Here is a 12,631-nt window from a genome sequence, read left to right on the forward strand (position 1 = left end):
AATGCTATATAATGGCACTGTAACGCCCCCCTCTTGTAGTGGGATGAGGCAGAGGTGAAGATACTAAGGGTGGTAGGTGCCAGTTTACAGGACACGGCAACGGGGCGGCCCTTCTCTGGCAAAAGACAGTCCCCCTATCCAATCTGGAGCCGCCTGGCTCCAGCACGGGAGCCTATGAGGGGAAGAAGCATTTGCATTCGTCGCTAATTCAGACATCAGCAGGTCTAAGCGCCAGCCATAAAAAGACTGGGCGGCACACTGGCAAGGGGGTGGGAGCGGAGAAAGAAGAGCCCTCCATTCAGAGACCCTCGAACGATCGATGGACAGTGCTGGAAACCAATGGGTGTCCTGGCAGGTGCAGTTTCAGCCCCGCCCCCTCGGCACTCTCCGCCAGCCCTGACCTGCTCAGCCCCGACGCCAGGAGTCAGGGTCGTGTGGACGGATGCAGCAGCTTTACGGTGGACAGCGGAATCGGTGGCATCCATTCTGCACTCTACGGGCGGGTGCTTCGCAAGCTGCTCTAACCCTCGCCAGGCCCAATCTCAGCACAGTGGAGAGCCCGCTTGCTCTCGCACCTGGGATTACCTGCATCCATGATTCCGAGGGTTAATCCTTTTTTAGACTGTGGGTGCATGCACAGGACTCCTCTCCGCACCAGGCCTCCGCTATGAAATGCTGACTGCATGCATGCACATGGCACCCCGTAATCGGAGACAAAACCCGAGGATTGCTGAGCGCTTGCACGGGACTCCCTAGTCTCCACACACGGACCACCGAACCCATGCCCCCGACACGCCACTGTCCTGTAGGTCCAGCCCCCACATGTTATTGTGTGCATGCACATAACTGTACCCACCAGTCCTACGGAATAAGGGCACGCACAGGCCTCTCGGTTCCTCCTGTTCATCTTTCACGCATCGTTGTGTTTACAGAACCCCCTGTTGGATCGCATAGGGCGTGCACGTGACCCGACTGCCCCACTCTGCAGCGAACTGCGTGACCAAGCTGCCTAGCATCCTCTCCATCCCTCTCCTCGAGGATGTACGAGTCAGTGAGTGCACCTTCCCGGGTTACCTACTGCACATGTGGATAATGTGCATGCACGGGCCCCTTCCCCTTGTTTCATAAATTGCATGAATACGGTCCCCTAAAAGATCACCCCCCACCCCCACACCAGATCTACACGCGCTGCACCCCCCCACTCACTCCTATGAATCAATGAGTGCAGGGGCACGACCTCCCACCTCCCCTACGGCCCACCCAGTGCAGACACCCCCTATGGATCGTTGACGGCATTTACAGGGCGCCCCCAGGCCCGCCTATGGATCTCTTCCATGGAGCCCTTCAGGTCTATTTTGCACCACGTCGGCTGCAGGTCTCCCCCGGGCCCGGCTAGCGAGGTGGCGGCTGCGGCTGAGGATGAGGAGGAGGAGGCGGACTGCACGGGCCCCTCGGCCTGTGGCGAGCCGGGCGGCCAGCCCTTCTCGCCTCCAGGGCTCCCGGTGCTCTGGACCGCAGTGTTCGACTACGAGGCCAGCGCCGAGGACGAGCTGACGCTGCGGCTGGGGGACACGGTGCAGGTGCTGTCCAGGGACTACCAGGTGTCCGGCGACGAAGGCTGGTGGACGGGGCGCATCGACGAGCGCGTCGGCATCTTCCCCAGCAACTACGTGAGCAGCGGCGACGGCCTGTCAGGAAAGGTCCGGGGCCCCGGGGGCCAGGAGCGGCCCTGCTGCCACGCACCGGCCTTCCATGTCGACGGTGAGCAGAGGGGGCGGCTAAGAGGGATTTGGAGGAAGTGGGCTGTGAGGTCTTTGCCGAGGTGTGTCTGTGCTCGGGGAGAGGTGGGTGCCATTGCTGGGGGGGGGGGGGGGGGGCGGGGCGGCTGCTGGTCATTTGTGACTGAGGTAAGGGGGGTGGTGACGCACTAAGCCGCGGGTGCCACACCTGTCAATTGTGTGGAGCGAAATAGCTAATGGTTACAGTCATGGAGGAGGTGGGGAAAAAACAGGGGGGAGGGGAGAGCAAGGGATGGCACATTATACAGGTCTATGTAAGTGGAAGCAGGCCACCGGCCGGGTAAGGGGGATCTGTAGGGTGCTGTAGCGTTAATGAATGAGGAGAGAGCACTATGGTGTGTGTGGGGCGGAATAGGGCAGTTCTGCGTGCCATTGGTGGCGGAGGGGTGCTACTGGGTAGTGAAGACAACATGGGGTGCAGCAGGTCAGCGGTGAAGATGTGCAAGTGCAGAATATGGGGCACCAGGCAGGTTGGTGGAGAGGATAGAAGGCGCATGCAGGTGATTGGGCCATAGAAGAGGAGAGGGTGCTTCTGGCCAATGATAAGGTGAAGGGCGTGCTGCATATCAGAGATGAGGACCGAGGGTGTGTTTAAATCAGTGGTGAGTAGAATGAGGGACCCATGCTATTGGGGAGTAGATTGGTGGCTACGGGCTAGTGGTGAGAAGTGGTACAACAGGCCAATGGCAAGGAGATGGGTGTAGCGGGCTACTGGCTAATGGGGTACCACATGGTGTTGGCGAGTAGAAATGGTCTACAGGTTAGTGGGTGCTACAGGTCAGTGCTGAGGTGATGGCTTACGCTACTACAGGTCCGTTTTGAGGAGAAGGGGTGATCCAGGACACTGGCGAAGATTTGGTGGGGAGGGGGCTATAGGCGAATGGGGTGCTGCAGGCCAGTGGAGAGATGGGGTGCTTTAGGCTCATCGGTAGGAGATCGGGTGCTGCAGGTCCATAGTGAATAGTATGGGTGCTACAGACAAATAGGGTACTGAGGGTTGGTGGGCAAAGGGGACTGGAGGGATATTGTTTTTAAAAAGCAAAGGATCCACACACACAATCCCAAGCATATGAGCGATTGTGGTCTTCAGAAAAAGCCAAAGGTATTTTTGAGGATTGTCCCAGAATCTATTCAGTTTAATTAAGAACAGTCGATTTGTGGTAATTTAGTTTAAAGCTAGAGATAGAATTAGCAAAACCCCTCCAGTTTCTCTTTCTCTACAGTTCACTTTATTAAAACCTTGTGGTTCTTGGACTCTCCAAAGTCCACTGGTCTTCTGACAGGCTTACTTTCTCTCAATCGGCCTCAGCCCAATCAGGTTTTGTCTGTTCCCTCACCCGTTGGTGCTCTCTCAGCCTCAAATGTAGTCTATTTGTTTCTCAGGACTCCCCAAAGTCATCTGGCCTTCTAGTAGCCTTGGTGCAACTCGATTTAAATAGGGTGTTTGTCCACTCTGTTTATCAGGTTCCATACTCTTGTTGACTTTCCCAGCCTTCAAGGTCTCTCAGTTTCTCATGACTCTCTGAGGTCCACTGGCCCTTTTGTAGGCTTGTTTTCTCTCTGCTCAGGTTTCTCCAGCCTTGACAGTCTCTTAGTTTCTTTGGGCTCTCCGAAGCCCTATGTCCCTGGGCTGGGCTTGCTTTCTCTCTACTCTGGTAACTTTGTCGGCTTCCCCAGCCTTTGTTATCAATGTTAGTACCTCACAAAAGCACTCTCTCCTCAGCAGCTTTCGCTTCCCTTCTCTAGATCATCTCATTGACTTGACTAACGCACTTTCATGCAAAGTCCGGGGATCAGGGCTTCCCTTTGCTGTCTGGTCTCGTTGTTGGTTACCCAGCCCCAGGCCCACCATGGCTTCCTTGTGGCCGCACCACCAAATGAGACGATTGCGTTCCAGGCTCCGTCTCTTTTCTGACCTTGGCTTCTCAGTTGAGTAGGGTGCCAGTCTTCTGGCGTCCGGCTACCGATTCGCTGGCTCTATGGTCTAGCGAGGCTCCGCCCCACCAGGACATCTTCTCATCAGAAGCTCACCTCTGCATAGGAGTCGCTCCCCTCCCTTTATCAGAGTTTTTCTGCTTTTTGCATACATAATCACAACCAAAAGGGGTATTACCCGAAGCCAAAGAGATTGAAGAAATGTCACTATTTGGTAAATTCAAAACAGATGTAACAGTCTTTCCAATTCTTAGGTAAACTGACGATATACTCTGGACTGGGAGTTCCGTGTCGGAACAGGAGTCCTTGTCCCCGAGGGGGGAGTCACTTCCAGTGAAGTCCGTCTTGCCCAGACCCGGAGGGTCTTGCTGAGCGGACTCACCTCCCTAGCTCAAAGGGAGTGGCTCCCCTTGGGGACAAGGGATGAATTACCCAGATGTCAGTCCCTATAACTGAACGCTCAGTGTTTCCCATCACCTCATAGTCGCAGGCACCCCACCTTCCCAGTTGTTTTTTCTCTGTCTGGTGGTCTAGTCTGCTGTGCTTGCCCTTGTCGGGCCACTCATTGCTCTACACCCAGCACGGGTCATGCCCTGCATCTTCTCTTGCACTCCTGGTCTGGTATCTTGCCCCTGTCTCTGACATTCTCTATTGGGTGTCTCCTCTTCCTGTTGACTCTGCATCTCGACTTTAACTGCTCCGCCTTCCTTCATAAGTGATACAGCTCTTTCGTGGTCATGCTTTCCTCGCAGTATCGAAGCAGGGAGTTTAGTTGACCTCCCTGCTTCCTACCAGCTCTGTATTAAACATCACTGACTTGCTCTCCAAGGCGTTTTGGCTACTGTGTCTCAGCATTGTGTTCTCTGGGCTGGTACGGAAGTGATTGCAGGGCTCTGCCATCTTCCACCCGCTTCCTCTCTACAACATCCCCTGACCTGTTTAACAACACAGTGAAAAGACTCATGAGGTCCAAATATATTCTTCAATGTGTCACATTAGACTCTAGCGCATGTGGAAGACCTAACCATCCATCTAAACCTTTTGGATTCTCTGAGCCTACGCTATTTCTAGTCGCAGCGTTGCAACATCTGGTACTCTTATTCTCTCCTTATTACACTCAATGTAACTGTGAAGGATTAGTCCCCAAAACATTATTATTGCTGGTAAGTACCAGTTTACATTTTTACTCCTACGCAGACATAAGGTGTTGAACAAGGGTGCTAGCCCCTCGCTCTGTTTTGGTCCCCTGATAGTGCAATCTTCTCCCTCTGGGTTGTTTTGGAATATGTTCTACATTTTCAACATGGAATTGTTGCCGGGCCACCAGAGTAATGGCATCTCTAAACCATTTTAGCCCCCGCCCCCACCCCTAAACTTGTGAAAAAGATTCTTCCCTATTTTTGTTAATGGCATTATGACAGTCCTATTTCAAGGGACAAATCCTTTCATGTTTCAGGCAAAAGTAAGTCCCAATTGAGAACTTGATTACCCACCCTTCTATTCAGTAATTGAAGCAAGTAGTCACCGTCCCAACATCCTAAATCCTGATGTAATCAGAGTAGACTAGAATGAATGCATGATTGTCCACAGATCATCCCACTTGCAGCCTCCAGAAATCCAGGATCCCCGAATCTAGTCAGTCCTCTGTAGTCAATATTATTTTGTTGTTGTATGCACTGCAAAATTGTCGTCCAGATCAAGAGAAATTCCTGCTACTTACCATGTATCGAGCAATTGATGCATTCACTTATGTTGATGCTAATTCTCGATCAGATACTATTTGCAGATTCCAGTGCACAGAACTTACCTTTCTACAAAACCACAAAAGCTGTGATATAAGTGCATTGCTATGCTCTGAAAGAAAATCTACTTTAGGAACCTGTGTGCCTAGTAAGCTGAACTCCTGCTCCAGTAGGAGTACCACCTGTAATAATTCACTGATGGTAGCAACAATAGTTTCTCCATACCGCCTCAAATTAGGACCGCTCTACCATGAATGCAGAAAAGATTCCAATCTTCCACGCCCCTTCAGCACATATCCGACAATACATGACCAAAACATCTAATCCTGGGAGCTCAATAACAGCGATACATGTGCTTAATAATTTTGTTCCATGTTTTGCAATGACCTACACAATGTTTCCGCTCTTCTCCAAATTTGGTTCCCATCAAGTAATCAATTCATCTTTGGTCCACCTTTTATCATTGAATGTGCCATTTAGGAGGTTCTGCATCCATCAATCCCTTATGCAAGGAGGTTAGCTAACCATTATTAACTTGCAAAGAGTACAGCAGCCTCTCTAAGTAAGTGGACTTACTGCAGCTCTCTTCGCAACCTCATTCGGTACTGTGAGGAATGCAATTGAGTCATCGCGGATTCCCTGGTGGGAACCTCCTCCCATGTGGCTCTACCTGATCCTATAACCTGAGGGCGGCTATATGAGGGAGGATCACATGGAAGTAGACAACTACCAGGGAGGTGTCATGGCTATATTGGATGAGGCACAGTATTGCCCCCCTTCCAACGAGGAAGAATCTCTGACACCCAAGACCTTAATGGCCTTTTGCAGGATTCGAAATTAAAATTCGACTAGGAAGAGCTAAAACCAGCTCCTGGGTGTTGGACATCACTCTGTAGGCAGAAGCTTCCAGAGATGCTTCTTTAATATGTCCATTTTGTTTGAACCTTTTTCTTAAAATGTGTATTAGATGTGTTCTAATTCTGATTTATTAACATTCTCAAATACTCTTACATTAATGCTACATTTACATGTTTGTAAGATGCCAGTTGCCCTAGAAGCCAAAAGTAGCTCCTGGTAGCTGTTGGTTTCTAGCTAACCAGGCTCAACTATGTTAGAAGCAGGAGCTAAATAGCTCCCAGCTCCACTCAATTTCAAACGCTGCCTATTGTCAGCTTACTCCCCCTTGTAGAGGAAGTCAAGACACCCATTCTCTACACAGAAAAATTCTAAAAACCTGGCTCTTCAACTCAGAATGGGACAAAAACCAATATAAATCACCCACCCCCATGAATCGAACACACAGCGGAAAAATAAGGGTGAGTAGGCCACACCAGAGTGAAGTGCAGGGAAGTAGATGGTCATCTGAATAGGAAGGCCCTTAGGGGGTTCCAACCGGAAACATGGGTAAAAGATGGGACCAACTTAATTAGACTACAGATAGAGAGCCTTAAATAAAAAGGGGAGAGAAGGGCACCCCAAACTCTGAACAGATGGACCATGAGTCACAGGGAGCACAAGTGCACCCGTGGGGCTTATGGCTGCTGGAAACCAGGAGGTGCAATGGGGGACGGGATTTGGGCAGCAAGTGGTATGAACACTGGGGGTGGAGAGTACCACCACTGAATAGTCCTCTTGATGACCCACACCTCGGCACACAATATAGGAATGGTAATTGTTGCATACCACAGTGTACAATGGGAAGGAATATCTGCCACAGGGAGTTGAAATGGAGGGGGTTAGATAGGGTACCACTACTAACCAACCCTACTAAAAAAACAAATCCTTCTGCATACACCTCTCAAACTCTGAACTAAATACAGCCATACCTCTACAGCACTACCAACAGTAAAGTCTTCACTACACAACGACGACAAAATAATCCACACATAATCTCACACAAAAGCACATGACGGCTACCTAACAAAAATAACACCTGCGAACAGTGAAAACCAAACTGAAGCTACCAACAGTACATCACTGCTCTCTTGCTCCTTTCTCCTGCTCAGTCCTACTACGTCGGTGGTGACAGTGTGCGGAATAAGAACCTTTAACATAACATAACACTACTCTGGTCAGGTCCCCACCTTTGACCCAAACACCCACAGCTCACACATAACACCTTTTATTTCTGATGTGCCTTTATGTGAAATCTCAGAGAAAAAACTACTTAAGAGTTAAAAGTCCAATGCCATCTATAGTCTCCAACTCCTATAACCACCCAGGTACTGAGACAAAGGAGGATGAGGGAGTTTGTGCAAAGTGACATAAGCTCGAAGTACAACATGCCACACAACATTCTGACCCATCCCATGCATACTGTTTTCATAGAGGAAAGTGACCGTGCCCTTTAAAATGTTGTCACATCTCCGGTTCTCTGAGCAATGAATCCTTATTTATTTTATTTATTTATACTGCGCTGGGAATCCGCAGGCATTGGGGCGCCAATACAAACAACAGGGCGACATTGGGAAACGGGACACACATAATCGGTTCAGGTTAGCTAACCGCTACATACCAGTTCAAACTCGAACCACGGATGTTTTGGTGGGGCTGCAGGGCAATTCCTGGGGTCCGGATGTGATCCAACGGACCCAGAGTCCAATATTAACCTCTGAGAGACATGGAATTTGAGTTGATGATACAAGTAGCAAATCTGTCCTCGAATGGCCCCAGTGAACAGAGGATACGTGAGTGTAGTTTGCTTCCTTGTGGTGAAAAAATCCCAATGCCTTGACTAACCCAAGTTCTCTCACAAGCTTCCCCTTTGCAATCCCATTTGGAAAATCCACCGGTGTGTGGGCTGGGGATTTGATTTGAACTGGTTCAAGAACATGTTGAAATCGACGCTCTATTATATAGTCAGTGGAGAATGCTGCTATCCTGGGAAGCAAAACAGAAAGCAATACATTCTGCTTCTTGTCTGGTGCACACACTCTGATTAGTGTAACCAAGTGGCCAAATCAGACCTCCTTCACCATTGGAAACCTCTCATTGGGCTTCCGGATGTAATCCTCTTTATAAAAAGTAATGTCTTTGGCCACCCCTCTTCCTATTGCCACCAAAGGCATAGAAATGAAAGGGAAATTGCTGGCTGTGCATGCAATGCTCATCCTGGGGACATGAGTGAGTTTCTTGAAGACAAGTGATTCCCACGCACAGGGCCTGCAAGCAGAATAAATTACCCTTGCGTTTCATCAGGGAATTTAGACCCTGTAAGTTCATTGTAACTGCAGGAAAAAATCGGCCTTCCTAAAATGCGATCCTCTGGTGCTAACAATAGAAACGTCTGATGCCATAAAAAAATCTGCATAATAAGCCTGGTAGGTTGGATTAATCTTTTCCCATGTATCAATCTAGAAAATCCCTGGATTAACTCCAGAATACCTCAAAATACTCCAACTGTAAACCTACCGAAAATAGAGAATAATGTCCCGGGAGTATGAAGCCTCCCACAGCTTGCAGTGGGATTCCAACTAGGCCTTTCTTCCACCCCCACCCCTCCCCCTACCTCTCCACCAATCCTATGAGAACCACCAGCCTCTAAGCAAAGAGTGAAAACAGGCAATCTGGCATTGGAACCAAGAAATGTAAACATCAGGAAGCCTGCCAAGCACCCCCATTTGTAGCCATACTAACTTCCAGAACCTTCATAGAAATATTTCAACAATCCCCGGGAAACCTTCGGAAGTGAGCAACCAGCTGCCAGATACATATCCTCCGGCTCCCCTCCTGCCCCCCACCGAACAGGCGAATATCATGGAGTATCATGAGTCATTTATACATGGTGGGAAAGCATCCACAGCAATGGGTCCATCTTGAAGAACCAGACTGGATCAGCCAACAAGTACTTCAAAGGTAGTTCAAGTGTCGGTAACGCCACACTTTCCCAGAGTTGGACCCATCATCATGGTCGCTGAGCCTTGCCATCTCTTGCCGACTTCTGCAAGGACCTGAAACTTGTGATAACAAAGGAATCCTCCCTCTGCTCTGAATGATCAGGGTGGAGAAGAGGATCCACATCTTTTATGGAGCAAATGGACAAAGGGCGGTCTCACTTGGGTACTTAAACAAATACTGAATTACATGTGATTTGTTCTTAATTTGTGTAAATACAGGCTAGAGCACACTTTTAGTGCTTTATGTAATTTTATTTAGATTTTTTTTTTTATATTAGGCAATTTATTAGCTGTGATGAGATATGTGAGGCCCGTGTGGTGTTTTCTTCCCTCTTTAACGGCACTGGTTAAATTAAGATGATTTTAAATTGAATGGTATGGTGTCCATGGGCAGAGCACACTCAGTGAATTTAGCATTGATTTCAGCAAGCTTGGAATCCATGTGTTGATCTTTGTTGAAGGGCCTCATGTTTTCTGCTGCTACAAAGGGGTCCCGGACCACATATTACAACAATAATAAAACCATGTATTCATATAGTGCTTCATGCTGTATTTCTTTGGCTTCTAATCTCTGTATTTGTTAGTGTGATTACCCAATGTAATGATACTAATTCTATCAATGGTAAAGGGCTGAGAACTTGCCCTGGGAACACTTATAAATGCCTACAATGTCCTGTCATCCACCCAGCTCGCAGTTGGTATTCTGGCAACAGGACATTAGTGCTGTTTATCTTCAGTACCATGTGCCATGGCTAGGCATCTGTGCTGCCAAATGAAACGCCTAGGGCAAGTGTTGCAAGGATAGATGAGGGTTATTGGACCAATGTCCAGTACACAGGGTTGAGGTTGTGTGGGGTAAGCAGCCATGGCTGATGCGGTCAGGGTGATAGGTGTCATGAGGGATGATCTGATGGGAGCAACAGGAAAAATATAGTTAATCCGCACACCCCAGGTAGTTAGGATATAAGTAAATATTAAACACAGTTCTTAATCACTTGGGTACAGGGGAAAACAAAGCACCCTGACAGAGGTTGTGAAGAAATGGAGAAGGAAGCTTTCACCCTGAAGAGGCCTTTGTTCCCCTGCACACCATAACTCTGGCATAAATCATTTGAAGTCAAGTCGTGGCAACTCTAAGGTGCGATTATAAAATTTAGACAACCGTTACACAGGAGGTTGTTCAAAAATCAACTTATAAAGAATTCAATAAAATTTGTACAAGAACTTCCAATCCAGCAAGGTGTGATAGATTACAATATTTATTCATTAATGAGCTCTACTAGTTTCTGGAAAACGGTCCCTTCATCAGGAGCAGTGTATTCAAATTTGTAGCTATAAAAAGAACAAAATATGTTCCAAGTAAGATTGTGCAGTCTGAAGATCTAGTTAATGATTTCAAAAATGTAAATTTGCACATAGGATATATATTTAAAGTAATTTTGCCATCCAAGTATGCAACTAGAAATGAGTTGAAAAACACGTGATGAGACAAAAGTTCACGTGATGAAATCAATAGAAGTATACTATACCTGATATAATGCAGCATGAAAATTCAAACGCTGTATACTGAAAAGGTAAAAATTAAGCTAAGAAATGCGTGATGCTCTTCTGTTTTGGATCACATGAGAAAAGAGGGAAACAAAGTACCTTCAATTGTTTCCTTGGAGCACTCTCAGGGAGGCATGTGCTCAGTGTGCTGTGTACAGTGGATCTGCAAGAGTATAGGATAGAAAGTACCGTTTCCTCCAAAACTAAAATGTGAAGGGCACAAACCAATCATGCTAGCCAATGAATTTGAAAAAGGAATCCCATGAACCATGAGGAAACACTGGCAAAAAGAGTGCCATGCAAGGACACACACGTAGGTATTCAGAAAAGATTGCCGCCGTTCTGTGGATGAGCGTGGTGATGTCAGTCACGTGGTGATGTCTTCATGCCGCTTGATGTTACTACATTAAAAGTGCATAATGTGAAGTATTATTAGGCATTGCAGTGTCTATAGAGTAAATAAGGAGAAGTGAACAATATTAAACTGAAGCTGAGTGGAACAATTCGAGGGGCACACTGAAAATATAATATAGACTAAGAGCAACAGTCAGATTAGGTTGGCAGGGTGTCCAGGAGAGTAAGGAGCAGAGGGATGATTGGCAAAGGTGTGGAGGCAGAAGCAGCCCCAAGAGTGCTGCAGTGCTAATTTAGGGACCTGGGTGAATCATGGAATGTTTGGTTACCCAGTATTATGTATGTGTCTTCAACAACACAGAGACCATGGGTATAAGGGTATGCATTCTCCTTTATTTAAGATCATGCTAAAGCAGCCCCAGTTGCCGCCTTCTCCACTTCTCTATCTGCACTCTCTTCTCAACCCTCTCTTTTCAAAGAGCAACATTCCCTTTCACCCTTCCAACTGAACCGCATCATTCTGTTCCAGAATGTTTCTAGTGTTTATCACTGAATAAAAATTCACTTACAAGACACTACGTTGTGATTCCTTGGCTGATTTGTTTGTCCATAAAATAGACAATATCCGGGATCATATATCTGCCCCTCGCAATCTGGTTGTGGTGATGCCAGGTTTATCCTCTGTGCCGCTCCTGGGGCCTATGTTACCATCTTGTGCCTTCTGAGACTCCTTTCCGCTTTTTATGGCTGCGGATATTAACTCAGCAGTTGAGAAAATGAAGTCAGCTTCTCCTACTGATGTCATCCCTCTGAGAATGGTGAAAGCCATCTTGCCTCTGATTATGTCTAACATCATGGCTGCGGTTAGTCATTCATGTTTGACCAGGACCATTCCTTCTATTCTAAAATGTGCTACAGTGATTCCTATGTTTAAAAAATCTTCTTTGGACCCTTCAGTCCTTGCGAATTTTCGCCCTATTGCACTCCTGCTGCTTTTTTATGAAGTTGCTGGGGTCCCTGGTCTCCCCGCTACTTGGCCAGTTTTGTGAAAATACGTCCTTGTTTGATTTTCAGTAAAGTTTTAGGCCCAGGATTGTGGTACCGAGACTGTTCTGGTCTCGGTGCATGATGACCTGACACTCATTGCTCATCAGGGTGGAGTGGTGGCGCTGATCCTGTTGGATCTCTCTGCCGCTTTTGATACTGTCGATCACCCCATCCTGATCAGTTGTCTGTCAGCGGCTGGTGTGTCTGGGTCTGTTCTTTCATGGTTCCATTCTTTTCTCCGACCGCTCACAGTTGCTATCACTCCAGCCCTTTCTTTCTGCTGTTTCTGCTTTGGTGTGTGGGTTCCTTC

General features: G+C 47.7%; 1 protein-coding gene across 1 annotated transcript in view; it reads left to right on the top strand.

Moving 5' to 3' along the window:
- The first annotated feature begins 252 nt into the window (after positions 1-252).
- The window catches only part of MAP3K9 (mitogen-activated protein kinase kinase kinase 9), a 623,616-nt gene continuing 611,237 nt past the window's right edge, over positions 253-12,631 (top strand). The window contains exon 1 of the mRNA XM_069638859.1: positions 253-1,761. Within this exon, the coding sequence (XP_069494960.1) occupies positions 1,335-1,761 (427 nt within the window). The 5' untranslated portion in view covers positions 253-1,334. The remainder of the gene's footprint in view (positions 1,762-12,631) is intronic.

This window comes from Ambystoma mexicanum, chromosome 14, assembly GCF_040938575.1.
Source record: "Ambystoma mexicanum isolate Mex_15411 chromosome 14, UKY_AmexF1_1, whole genome shotgun sequence".
Lineage (NCBI taxonomy): Eukaryota > Metazoa > Chordata > Amphibia > Caudata > Ambystomatidae > Ambystoma > Ambystoma mexicanum.